The sequence below is a fragment of the Telopea speciosissima genome, chromosome 2 (assembly GCF_018873765.1).
Source record: "Telopea speciosissima isolate NSW1024214 ecotype Mountain lineage chromosome 2, Tspe_v1, whole genome shotgun sequence".
NCBI lineage: Eukaryota > Viridiplantae > Streptophyta > Magnoliopsida > Proteales > Proteaceae > Telopea > Telopea speciosissima.
Window position 1 is genome coordinate 12,288,887 of NC_057917.1, and position 13,976 is coordinate 12,302,862.

Below are 13,976 nucleotides of genomic sequence, written 5' to 3' on the forward strand. Positions count from 1 at the left end.
TACAGGTCAATATGATATGTTTTTTTTTTTGTTTTTTTGTTTTTTTTTCTTTAAGCCATTTCTTCTGCTTCTAGTTGGGGGTGTATGCACACGTGCAGTTTGTTCCCTGTGAAGCTGTAAAAATTTTATAGGGGTGACTGGATGCAGGAACCTGGGGGCATGTTCAAATTTTCTTTTGGAAGTCTGAGTATGTGTTGTCCTCATGTCTCCTGACATTTCTGTATGGAAGTAAGGCCCTTCCACCTAATATGTGAGGTTATTTTCATCATTCCTTGTCCACAAGCAATAAAAATAATTGCTTTCAGAAGCATTTCGTTAATTTGGATTGTCCATCCTTGTGTCCAGACAACCCCAAAAGTAGCCTGCTGTTATTCCAATTGCAGGATTCCTCTTTTCATAGGAAGCTGAATGCTTCCAAGTTCTTAGCACCCAAAAGAAACCTGTTTCGGATGACAGTTCCCAATGTTGCACTACTTTGGAGATTTAAAAGAAAAATTGATGAGGAGTACAAAAACAATCCAGAGATTGGATGTTTATAGATATCTATTCTTCAGGACCTTTTTTTTTTTTAGGGGAGGGGGAAGGGGGAGATTCAGTGAATTATGGTTTTGCACTTCAGATACCTGGTTTAAGAATGACGACATTCCCAAGCAGGGACTGTGGTTTGCTAGATTGATTATCACTATGGATTGCTGGAACTGCATGCTGGCGATTATTGTGATTTGTAAGTTAGGGCTCTCTCTCCATATTTGTTTTGAACTTAAAATGCTTAGGGGGGTAAAATAAACAAGGGAAAATTTTCACCCTTTTTCTTTTCTTTTTTTTTTTTTTTTTTTTTTGGGGGGGGGGGGGGGGTCCCACTATATTTTACGGTAAATGTGCATAAAATAGTCCATCCCTCTGCAAAACTTTAAGGCTCTTGCTCACATTTGGCAAAATATACTGGGGTATGAAAAATTTACACCTTTTATTATCTAAAATTCCGCCTATTTTACATAAAAAAGAGGTAAGTAGGAATCTGGCATGGAAATTGATCATAACTCAAGTGTTCAGGAGCAGCTGTTGCATAAACCTAAGCATGATGTCCTTGGCACGGAAGGAAGCAGGAAGTCTGTTGTATCATTGGAAGGGTGATTTGGATCGTTTATTTTTCTTTCAGCTATTTTTTAGGAACTCTTAAAACCTATTGAGGGGTTTTCAATTGACCTAAGACCCTACCTGTCCATGAAATTTGGGCCGACTTAATCTGTCATGTGGTAGATATAGACGGCCATACGAAAAGGCTTCCTTGGGTTTGATCATTCAGGAACTTTTTATTTTCATTTCTGAATTATCATTGAACTTTTTGCATCAAACGCAGCAGTTACCAGAGCCTCTAGCACTGGAAAACTAAATTTTATAAGATGTTCATAGCATCTAATAGTTATTGAGCTTAAAGTTATTACATTACCAACCCTTTTTATTTAAACAAAATATATATTCATCGTATCACTCCCAAGAGATTTCCCATCAAAATCCCATTGTATTATGCTCTCAATATACTTCATATCAATTACACGATATTCAAAGACACAAAAAAAAGATCTGTTCTTTCCCTTATCTCATTAGCTCCTACTTTTAAGGATATATATGACGACTCATATCCCCAAACTTGCATTCTGCACAAATGGCATTGCTCGTGAGCGGACTCTAAAAAGAATAATAAACAAACAATGGAATGAGCTCAACTAGCCTAGTGAGAGAAATAATGTATCTACATAGATGAGGAATTTTTATTGTAGACATGATTCCTTCATATATAAGTAAATCTGGATCATAACACTATCTTTTATCATTTATAATCATCATGCATTTCAATAAAACTCATAATGAAAACATGGTCGATGAAATCTTATAACTAAAACATCACATCTTTTAAATTCTTAGGCATAAAAATCCTGTACAATACCGGCGGGGCGGCAGTGCACATCCGACGGTACAGTAGAGGTCATGTGTGCCATGTGTGTCACCTAGCCTTTGCTGTGCCGTCGGATGTGCACTACCACCCCGCCGGTATTGTACAGGATCCTGGTCCGTCAATTTGTAATATGACATATCAAATGAATCATAATGATAAGGGTACACTGTTGATCAACATGGTTGCTTGTCCTTAGTCCTTTTAACTATAAGAGCGTCGTAGTATTATTTGTCTAATAAATAGTAACAAAAATGGGTGTGTGGTCTGAAACACCAGAATTGAAAAAGTCATCTTCTACATTGACAAATTGACGGACCCAATGCCAATTCACCAAAGCTCTGAGCACCCTTCTAAGAGATTCCCTACCTACCAGTTAAACCAAGTGAACAACCAACCAGCCAACCAACTACCTTCGGGTAGGGTGGGAGGTGAAGGTTCGAAGACCTCTCCGTAAGGAAGAGGAGGTAAAGATGCTTTCATCTATCTCGACCAGTTTCCTGAGGCGTTGAAAATCCATACCGACTTAGAGAATTTTTGGTGATCTACTATCACCCTTCATTTTACCAGCAAAGAACTCATCCTTGACGATTTCTCATTCCTTCCCTGTCGACCTGCCGATCTGCCTCTCTTCGCCATTCAAAGTACTACCTCTACCATCCCTTTTTATAAAGACCCCCGAGTCCTTTGATGTGGTTGGCTGGCACCTCTTGTCACTTCCAAGTCATTGGATGAAAGTCTAAGTCCTTTGATAGGATGGACATGCCTCCATTCAGTAACTAAACCCTACTGAAAAGGCTAGTAATCATATAAGATCTCTATTGTTCATTTCATTTCAATTTCTTTTTTTGCTTTCACTTTTAGTTTAAGTCGTTCTTTCCAAGTCTTTTGATGGAAACCCCAAGTCCTTTAATAGAGCGGACAGATTTATTTTATTCTTTATCATTTATTCATAGGCTTAACATTCATTGAGTCCATCATATCTCTCCTTTAATTTTTCAAAAACTACACAATAATAGCATCGTGTTCATAAACAAATAAGATATGCTAAAACATGAATAAATGCATTTCATTTCATCATTTCTAATTATTCAATAAATTCATGCATTTCATCATTGAAATCATGAGGAAATGAAATCAACTTAAATACGCATAAAACTTTCTAAGTAATTGAGTGTTGTAAAAAACTAGAGTGTTATGACAGAATGTCACTCACCTGTGTCTCTAAATTATGCTCGATGTCCTAAATCACTTGAACAAACAAGATTCTCACATAACGATAATTCATATTTATTAGGGTTTTCATAAGTTCTTAGCTTATTAGGCAAAACTCCATAATTCCCGTTGATATAACCTCGAAAAACACCCCTTATTGGTCGATCATCGGGTCGAATCTGGTTGCATGTTTGTAATTTTCTGAAGGGTTTTGCTAAGGTCACTAAAGTGTGATCAACACCAATCATCTTTCCAAATCGAACACATTACATAGGATCTCTAGCATCATGATCCCCATTAAATGAAAGGATTTGACAAAAATTATTTTCCTACTAGCAAATTGTCCGATATTTTCATGAGGGAATTAGTGTTTGCCTTCTCCAAAAAATTTGAACTCATTTTTACCTTCTAAGACATCTTAAAAAAAAATTCTCACACACAATCATATTATTACTTGAAATGAAAAGAAAAGAAAAGAAAAGTTTCTATTCAAAGGAGGTCAAGGTTTACAATGAAAGGAGGTGATTTAAATCACCAAATAGCTAGTGGACAAAAGATGATAAAACGCAAACCTAAGGACACTAACGGGAGTTTTAATAATAAATACTTAAAGAGTCTAAATTAAAAACAGTTATATTGGACTGTGCCGCACACATCCCTAGGCATACGCCGAGATGTGTGCGACACAGCCCATGAGCTCCTTGGAGAGGAGTCGGATCCTGAATGCTCCTTGTATCAAGTTTAAAAGGAGAATCCAACCAACATTTAGGGATTCGGCTCCTCTACTGCGAGCACCCCGTCTGGTGAGTGCCCAATGAGGCATCCAACGGCAGGGTTGCTTGCAGCACGCCGGGATATGTGCCTAGCCCAACCTTGGCACACGCAGAACAGCTTCGTTGTTAGATACCTCACTGGGCGGAGTACTCACTGGAGAGGAGCTCGATCCAACATTTAGATGCAAAGTCACAATGGAAAAAGGAATGCGTTATAGATTCCTCAGTATTAAGATATGAAGGATACAAAGGATCTTGAAATATATGCTTTTTAACCAATAGAAGTTAAACTCCTAAAAGCATCCTTACAATATCTTCACTGAAAGTGCTTAATATTTGACAGGAAAGATAATAACTTACCACAAATTGAGCCAAAAAGGATCATCATATTTTCTACAGCTTTTATGAGGATGGAAATAAAAATGTGGTAATGCAAAATGATAAACAATTTTCACTCAAAATATCTCATTTCCTTAAAAGACCCCCCAAATCCAAGAATCAGTTTCCAAGAAATGCAGAGAGGAATACGAAAAATTGCTTGAGACTCCAAAATAGAGAAATTTGAGATTACAATTTACAAAAGCGACATTCCAATCCATTGAATGTCTGGATTAGTTAATTCTTACACTTTTGACTTATTATCTTCATATATAATATATTATATTACAAAATATGTGTGACATTTAAAATTTATAATATGTATAGTATATCAATATATATATTATAGTATAACTTAAAACAGGGTCGGTCTGGGCCGGGCCGATCTCAGCCCGAAGCCTCAACCCTACCCCGATCGACCCTGATTTAGGATCAACAATTTTCAGCCCCGACCCACCCTTAGGGTCAGGTATCTCAACTCAGACTCTGTTCAGGCTCAGGGCGAGTTTAGGCCAATAGGACTAAACTTGCACCCCTAAATGGCACACCCCACCTTGGAATTTATTTTTATTTTTCAGTTGGAAAAGTGGAAATCCATGTATCTCCATAAACGTCAATTCAATCTTCATTCTCATCCTTTTTTGGAAGACCCTGACCATCACAACGACCAATAAAATTTTTATTTTTTTTTCTGGAAAAGGGTAATAGTTGATGCCTTATTTAATGGTTTCTTTTATATCAACAATTTGACATGCTTTTGATTTATTTAAGGATCGAGTTTTCCTCCACCGATGGATCTTGATATATCATATTTTATCCACCCCGTCATCCTAGGGTGACACTTGAAAGCTTGAAGCTCAAGAAACATGTTTCATCAAAGGTTCATATATCATGTGCAGGACGGTTAAACCAATATAGCCACATCAACAGAGACGGTTAAGAAGGATCTTGAAGGTGTTATGAATGGTAATCGTAATCTACGTATGGAAAGATTCCTAATTGCTGAAAAATAGGAGAAGATCACGCCTCGACAGAGTATCCTGGACCGAGAACCTCAATATCTTGACGAAAAAGGAAATCTATCGGGAAGATCTTTGTAAAGGGGATTGGGATGAAATTTGTATAAATAGAGGCCATTGAGCCCCAGGGAGATCAACCAATTGAGAAATCTAGACAGTTCCAAAAAAGTTCTTTGTTTTCCATTACTAGTTTCAATGTTGCAGAGAGGGAAACCCGGTACCTAAGCAAGCATCTTTCTTTATGCAATAGATCCCATTCACTGAGGGACAGGATGGGGCGGGAATAGATATCGGGAGGATAATTTGGAACATACTAAAACCCTAGGAAGGGTATGTGAACCCTAGGATGATGGGTTAGTCGGGATCTTTATCCCTTTCAGTTCCCCAATCCTCCTAACAAGGGGGGGCACAATGATCATCCTACCTTTGTTCGAACAGTTTGCTCGAATGAGGTCCACCCCCCCCCCTCTTATTAGGGTGACTGAGGAACTGAGCCGGAAAGGGAACTGGAGGAACTAATTTTCCGGGTAAACCGTGAGGAAAACTTTCTCCTTAATTTAATGGGAAGAGTAGGCTCCACTAAACTGCAAATGGGACAAATGCATGGCTATACCCAGACCTGGATCCTCTACTACTGAGCTGCCCAGACACAATATTGTGTGCAATGTTCACCTTCCCCTGCCCAAATGCCTTGCCTGAGTGGGGGTAAGGCAATCTTTACGCACAACGCCGTATCTGGGTAGTACGGTCCTGCCGGGCAACTCGGCTATAGAGGATCCAAATTCGCTATACCCCACATGCGTATTGTGTATAACTGCAAATCCATTATCCAAGGACCAAGTACATTGGCTTCATTTATCCCAAAAAAACCAAAAAACTAAAAAAAAAGGTAAAGTGGTATCGATCCTTATCTATGATTAACAACTTATATACAATAATCTAAAGGAGGTGAAGACTGAAAAACCTCAAAAAGGCCATAGTCAAATCTCTCACACCCAACCCCAACGTGCAAACATGGTTTTGATAGCTACACTCGAGATCCTCGTGGGTATTCTCTTCCCTTCTCTTTCTCTCTCTCTCTCTCTCTCTCTCTTTTTGATAAGACTATCTCTCTCTCTCTCTCTCTCTGTCTAATTGACTTTAACAAGATGAAGGTGGTGGAGTCTGATGAGATATCACGAGGGGATTCTAATGAGGAAACGAATGTTGGATCATCGGCTTCATCAGCAAACAGTGTTGCAACTGCAATTGTCCCTCGCCCAAGTTTGTTGTTGCAGTCTGAAGAAAAAGATGAAGAAGAAGAAGATGATGATGATGATGGGAACTACAAGATCGAGGTGGAGGTGGAAGATGAATCAAAGCCGTTCGTTCCGTCCATTAAGATAATCAGAAGTGATGTTTCCCTCCTCATCAGTACCATAGTTCTTAAAGACATCTCCTTAACCTCAACTCTCTTTCACATTCTTGAGCAAGAGGAGCTTCAAATCGACTATGAAACACAGTATAGAAGCGACACCAAAGTCTCTCACACCATTAAGGTTGCCCCATGTGCCCATCTCATCTTTTTCTTTCTTTTTGGGATCGGCATCCTCTGCGGCCTAGGGTTGTGCGGCCATTGTGCTGCATGCAATTCCAAGGTCGCCACCTCAGCACATATGCCTATCTAATGGTTGAGCAAAAATATCATTCAAAATTTAAATCTAAAAGGAGCACGACGGTGCATATGTGCTGAGGTGGTGACCCGGGAGTTGCATGCAGCACGATGGCCTCACAACCCTAGACCGCAGAGGATCCAAATCCTTCTCCATTAACTCATTCATTATGTTTCTATTAAATTTTCTTTTTCATGAACTTATGTGGGCTGATTATTCTTTCATTAATCAGGTGAATATGAGGCCGGGATATGATGTAGATGAATTGGAGAAGAAGCTTTGGAGATGGGCTGGGAAACCCATTTAAGCTTCAATCAAGATTCTGGTTTGTCAAGCAAATTAAGGGACGAAAACATAAAACTTAAAATGGATAACATCCAAGATTGTGATAGATCGATCATCAACATCTTTGGTTGAAAACTCGATCTTATGAATTTGAGTACTAGAAGCCAATGTTCAGCAATTCCTTAGGGTTTTATTTGGTTGTTAACTTGGATGAGATCATTCCATGCATTTTAAATTCTAATGATGAAATTTGTTGATACTTTAACAATGACTCATCTCTTCAGAAGTAAGGTTATTGTAGATTTTTAAGTTTGTACAAGGTGAAATCACGTGATAATCATCCAAAACTTAATATTGTAATTTTTAAGTAGTTGAGATGGTTCTGCAACTTAGGTTGTACAAGATGAACACTTACATTAGTATCAATTTTAAGAAACCTTGCAACAAACAAACAAACAAAAAAAAAAAAATCTTTCTAAAACACGTTTCTTCAATTCTTTATTACCAACAAATAACAAAAAAGAAAAAAAGGCTTGGAGTTTTGCAGTGGCTTTGATGCTTGTTCGATTGCCTCAAACACAAAACGTGAATTAATTATTGTTGCTTTCTGCATCGTTTTAGATTCTTGTTTTTTCCAAACTGATATAAGAACCAGGATGTGGAAATTCTCATTTGACCGAGCATTCTTGGGTTTGATCAAAGGCTCCATGTCAACACCCGGGTGAAGGGGCGGGGGGGAGATCAGAATCTTAGCATTCTTGGGTTTCATCAGTTCTTGGGTATTAACAACTAGTTTTTAAGGATGAGTTCGACTTATAAAGTCCCTAACAAATTTAAGGGAAAAAGAATGCTAACCAGTCTCGTGGTTCCTATCCTTCAACACAAGCCAATGCCTTTGTGTATGAAAAGACGATTCAAACCCTAGTGACATCGAAAATTGCATCCAAACCAAACAGGGGCACGACTGGTTAGCAAACAAAAAAAAAAAAAAAAAAAAAAAACTGTGACAATAAATTTCCTGGGCATCAAGAATTTTAAGATCCATATGTATAACTTAATTAAGTAAGCTCACAGGCCCACATGAAATCATGGGCATCAAGAATTCCATGATATAGGAGGATTAAAAGTTATTGAACTATAGCAATGATACCGTGAATATCGGTGGAGATTGGCTAAGATTAGGTTTCCTCATTTTTTTTGTTTAATTACTAGTTTATTTTTGATTTTATTTCCTTATCTGCAATAGTTAGTTTATTCTGAGTTGCATGACCTTCTGCTTAGCCATGAGTTTTTGAATGGGTCCTTCCTCTCCCGCCTCTCGGTTTTTGACTCACAAATTAATCCATCCAAAGCATGCCTCTACCAATCAGGTTCGTCACCCCAACAGAACTGTTTCATTTTCCCAACAACACCAAAAAAAAATGGTAGTGGGTTGCCCATATCCCTATCCTTATTGCCCGCCCTCATAGTTTCCCCAGTCTACCGCCCACTTAACCACCCCTATCCTATACCGGCATACCCCCACCTACCTATAACCGGTTCTTCCCAGATACTAGTGCAAGTCATCACGTGACACCAGACCTTTCGTCCCTATCTCAGTATGATAATTTTACCGGTAATAGTCAATTACATATGAGCAATGGTAAGGGACAATTATATGACCAAGGTTTTCATATTATTTTTTCCTCGTCTGGTTGTGTTGTGCAAGATCCGTCTATAGGAAAAATAGTTGGGACAAGCCGTAAGGTTGGGCGCCTCTTTGAACTTCAGTCATTTTTGTATCCCTAAGACTTCTCCTCATGTTGCTGCAACCACTACATCGTCTTACGGCCTAATTAATTCAAGAAGTCACATGTGCAATCTAACCAAAACAAGAAATCACACTTGCAATACTATTAATTTAAGAAATCCATAGGTTGCATCTTTAACAGTGTTTTAGGCGCTACTATTGTTACTAGGGAAATTTACGAAACACCCATTGAAAATGGGTTGAAACTCAGATCACCCCCTAAAATTTGAAAATACTCAAATCACCCCCTCTACACTAACGGTGTTAGTCTGCTGTTAGTTATTGATGTAAAAGAAATATTTTACCCTTGTATTAAATCATTAGAATTAAATTTACAATACTACCCTTTCCTTCATCTTCAACCTAAAATACCCCATTGCCTCTGCTTCGCTTAAGCAGCACCGCCGCGGCCTCCTCTCCTTCCGCACACCTGCAACTCAATCCTGGCAGCCACTGGTTTGAATCAAGAATAGTGAGAAGCAGCTGAGGAATGATACAAGACCTGGGATCGGTTCGGATGTCGAATCGGAGGGTGAAGGTGGAGCACGTACATGCGTATGATGATGAAGAATCTGAGAAATTGGGAGAGGAAGAAGAAGCAGTCGAACAAGCAGAGGAGGGAGAAGGGGAATTTCCAGCGTGGCTGCAGGGTTCTTTCCAGCAGAAACCCTCTTTCGATTCAATTTATAAAATTCATTACAAATCAGAAATCAAGTTTTATTTTAACTGAAAACTGAAACCTAAGAGATCTATGTGTTACGAATCTACCTAAAAGCTTAGATCCAGTTTTATAAATTGAATCGAAAACCTGAAACCTTTGTAATTGAGTTTTATAAATTTCTCTTAGGGATGGGCAATAACAATATCAGAAATCAAGTTTTATTTCAAGGAAATATGACTAAAACTACTAATAGCGGTAGGTTTAGATTCAGATTTGAAAGTGGTTTTGAAACCCACTATTCCAGCCAGCTTTGGAGCTTAGGTTCAGCAGGATGGGTTGCCCAAAGGTAAGGCCTCAACCCCCTAAATCTGAGTAGAAACGGAGGATCAAGGGAGATTGATCCAACTTTGTGGCTGTCGGTGTTACATGGAAAACAAAGTAACAGTGTAGGTTTAATAGAAACAGAAACAAAAAAGAGAACAGGGAAGAAGAAGAAATAAAGAGAACAGAAGAGAAACGTTACCTGGGATGGGAGAGAGAATATCAGAGAGGAGATAGAGAAGAGGAACGGAGAGTATGCTCCCGCCGGTGCAATCGATCAGGAACGGAGACAGAAGATGAAAGGAGCAGGGGTAATATTGAGATTTGCCTGTATAGGATTTTCCCTTCAAGCTGGTTCGTTGAATCTTCACCTTTCTCCACGAGGTACGCCGACAGCGGCAGCGACGGCAGTGCTGCAAACAGTGTTGCAGGAAAAGGGTGAGGTATTTTACGTTGAAGATGAAGGAAGGGTAGTATTGTAAATTTAATTGTGCATACTAAGTTTTTAGATCTAAGGGTAAAATAGTAATTTACTCATCTCAAGGGTAGTTTAGGATTTTTAAAAAATTTAACTAGCTAACTTTATCAATTAACTAACGGTAGGATCTAATTTGAGTATAGGGCTCTAATGCAAGGGGTGATCTGAGTATTTTCAAATTTCAGGAGGTGATCCGAGTTTCGACCCATTTTCAGAGTGTGTTTCGTAAATTTCCCTACTTTTTTGTAAGACAAATACGAAGAAATAATGAAGCAGAATAGAAGTTAGCAAGGGCAGATATCGACTACTATTGCCATTACGTGCCTTGATCACCACTATACCTTGGACGAACTCACGAACTTTTTTTTTTTACTTTTTCTTTTTCTTGAAGAGGAGGTCAGACTGCCATATATATATATATATATATCCATCTTTGACCATGGCTACCAATCTCCTACCATAACCATTGGTGCCTTGGATACCCCTTTCGATTGCAATTACCTTTCCTTTCTTTTTCGTTTCTTGGAGTGGAAGTCAGAATCGTTGCCTTCGATTGACCTTTTTATCTTGAAAAAACATTAAGTACGTCACCTATTACGACATCACCTTAAACCCTCTCCCCTTCTATAAATACGAACGAGACATGCATGCATCTCCACAGAGAAGTCGATCAGTCAGATACGAGCCAGCTAGCTAACCATCCCTCTCATTTTCTATATCTCACTCTCTCAGACACAAAAACACAAACACAAACTCTCTATTCTTTTATAGTTCTCTATTTTGCTTCCTATCTCCTTGTAAAAATGTCTAACACTCAGGATGGTGATCAACAACACACACAGAAGGCCTTCGGTTGGGCAGCAAGAGACACCTCCGGAATTCTCTCCCCATTTCACTTTACTAGGAGGTATATTATAACCATTATATATTAAAATTTGAAAGAAATCATTTATATATAAGTAATTAATCAATCTTTTATTTATTTGGTTTAATTTACAGAGTGAATGGAGACGATGATATTACCATGAAGATACTTTACTGTGGAATCTGCCATACAGACCTTCACATTACAAGGAATGATTTTGGATTTGATGTTTACCCCGTCGTTCCTGGGTATCTATCTATCTCTCACTCACTCTACCTTTTCTCATTTCTTCTTCAATCTTATCTTCTTTGAGTTTCACTTTCCTTATCAATTCAGGCACGAGATCGTTGGAGTAGTTACCCAAGTGGGTTGCAACGTACAGAAATTCAAGATTGGAGATAAAGTAGGTGTGGGATGTTTGGTTGCCTCTTGTGGTTCTTGCGAAAACTGTAAGGAGGATCTGGAGACCTATTGTCCCAAAGTGGAATTTTCATATACCATCTTCAATGACGGAACTGGAAAGAAAAACTACGGTGGATATTCCGATTTCTATGTTGTTAATGAGCATTTTGTTTTACGTTTCCCCGAAAATCTGCCATTAGATGCCGCAGCACCATTATTATGTGCTGGGGGTACTGTTTACAGTCCCATGAAATACTATGGATTGGATAAGTCTGGAAAGCATTTGGGAGTTGTAGGGCTTGGTGGACTTGGGCATGTGGCAGTGAAGTTTGCTAAAGCTTTTGGTATGAAAGTGACTGTGATTAGTACATCACCAAGCAAGAAGAAGGAAGCCATTGAACGACTTGGGGCCGATTCATTTTTGTTCAGCAAGGATTCAGATGAAATGAAGGTGGGGTGAGCTAGCTTGTTAAGTGTTTAAGATGTTGGGTATATTCTGTAACCCTATTATATGTTCTAATATAAGTTAGAGCCCCCCGTCTAACCTAAAACCATCTAGTTTTTCGTATAAATACTAATTGGAGGTAGCAACCTGTTTTATTCCAAACTTGATATGCAAGGTGTATTGCTTTAAACAACCTTGTGCTTAAACCCAAAACTCTAACATAAGATGTTCTCTACATGAATGGGATGATCGATCTTAATCTTACATGTTTGAACTGATGTAGGCTGCGGTGAGCACAATGGATGGGATTATAGATACGGTTTCTGCACCTCACCCTATGGCACCATTGATTGATCTATTGAAGCCTCATGGGAAGCTAGTGGTGGTGGGTGTAGCAGAGAAAACAATGGAGGTGCCAATCTTTCCATTACTTATGGGTAAGTAATTATTTAGAAGTTTCTTTTCATCAAAAAAAAAATAAAAAAATTATTAAGAAGTTTCTAGAAGACTAAGCTTCCTTAGTTGGCATGTTTTTTTTCTTGATGAAAGTGTAATCACACAAACCACACATCAATCCCAAAAGGTTAATCGACTTTTATGATCATGAAATGGTGGATATACGCAACCCACACCACAATCACATACCCGATGGCATTTGGACCCTCTACTGCCGAGTTGCCCCACACGACCGTGTTGCCCAGACACGGTGCTGCATGCAATGTTCGCCTTACCCCTGCCCAAATGCCTTGCCTGAGTTGGGGTAAGACGGTTATTGCGCGCAGCACCGTGTCTAGGCAGCACGGTCCTGCCGACCAGTTCGGCAGTAGAGGATCTGGATCCCACCCGATGTGGGACTAAACCCACACACCTCTTTCTGTGTTAGTATGTTACAATTATATGAAGATCTGATCTAGAAATAGAGAAATGGAGAAAATTTTGTTCTAGCTATACTCTGGTGGCCCAAAATAAGAAGGGCCCAAGCCCATATATGATGAAGTAGGGAGCTAGCATTGGTCTTGACCTAGCCCACTAAAGATGAAATGTCGATCGAAAATAATATATTCAAGTTTAACACTTAATTAATCTCCTTTCATTTTGAATTACAGGGAGGAAGCTTGTTGGGGGAAGTACTGTAGGTGGGATAAAAGAAACACAAGAAATGATAGATTTTGCAGGGAAACACAACATAGTGGCAGATATCGAACTCATATCGATGGACTATGTGAACACTGCTATGGACCGACTTGCTAGAGGAGACGTTAGATATCGATTTGTCATTGATGTAGCTAACACCTTAAATGTTTAGCTAATCTCTATCCGAGTCCACATTTGCTTATTTTTGGTGTTTTTTCCTCTCTTTTTCTTTTTCTTTTTCTTTCTCTTTTTTTTTTTTTTTTTTTTTTTTTTTTGAGGGGTGGGGGGGGGGGGGGCGTGGGCTGTATTGGGAGAAATAATATTTGTATGGAAATGTTTGTTTGTAATATGGTAAAGGTTGAGATGAATTGAAGGCCCTATGATATGTAGTAGTTCATATTTCTAATAAATGGTCATTAGTTTTGAAGTGAGATTAGATCCCAAGCTTCTTGCTATTGTCCTCTCTTATTGCTTCTCCTCCTCCCTTGTGAAATTTAGGCTGTGTTTGGTACGCATTCTCAAATTTCAGAATGAATATTATTGATTAAAAATGAGAACATTGTTTGAACTTTGAACACATGTTGACTAAAGTATATTCTTAATTT

General features: G+C 38.7%; 2 protein-coding genes across 2 annotated transcripts; both read left to right on the top strand.

Annotated features, from left to right (window-relative positions):
* The first annotated feature begins 6,487 nt into the window (after nucleotides 1-6,487).
* Nucleotides 6,488-7,305, top strand: LOC122650456. The gene is made up of 2 exons (XM_043843871.1): nucleotides 6,488-6,877; nucleotides 7,224-7,305. Exons 1-2 carry the CDS (start codon nucleotides 6,488-6,490, stop codon nucleotides 7,296-7,298), a joined length of 465 nt encoding a protein of 154 aa, XP_043699806.1. The 3' UTR covers nucleotides 7,299-7,305.
* Nucleotides 7,306-11,328: 4,023 nt separating this feature from the next.
* Nucleotides 11,329-13,614, top strand: LOC122650457 (probable mannitol dehydrogenase). The gene is made up of 5 exons (XM_043843872.1): nucleotides 11,329-11,432; nucleotides 11,525-11,638; nucleotides 11,727-12,243; nucleotides 12,521-12,674; nucleotides 13,344-13,614. Exons 1-5 carry the CDS (start codon nucleotides 11,329-11,331, stop codon nucleotides 13,541-13,543), a joined length of 1,089 nt encoding a protein of 362 aa, XP_043699807.1. The 3' UTR covers nucleotides 13,544-13,614.
* The last annotated feature ends 362 nt before the right edge of the window (nucleotides 13,615-13,976 follow it).

What these genes read in the sequence shown, in the direction of transcription:
- LOC122650456 (XM_043843871.1), top strand. Translation starts at nt 6,488, where the DNA reads ATGAAGGTGGTGGAGTCTGATGAGATATCACGAGGGGATTCTAATGAG. An exon ending in AAGTCTCTCACACCATTAAG is followed by an intron (nt 6,878 to 7,223) that starts GTTGCCCCATGT and finishes TTCATTAATCAG; the next exon opens with GTGAATATGAGGCCGGGATA.
- LOC122650457 (XM_043843872.1), top strand. Translation starts at nt 11,329, where the DNA reads ATGTCTAACACTCAGGATGGTGATCAACAACACACACAGAAGGCCTTC. An exon ending in GTTTACCCCGTCGTTCCTGG is followed by an intron (nt 11,639 to 11,726) that starts GTATCTATCTAT and finishes TTATCAATTCAG; the next exon opens with GCACGAGATCGTTGGAGTAG. An exon ending in AATCTTTCCATTACTTATGG is followed by an intron (nt 12,675 to 13,343) that starts GTAAGTAATTAT and finishes TTTGAATTACAG; the next exon opens with GGAGGAAGCTTGTTGGGGGA.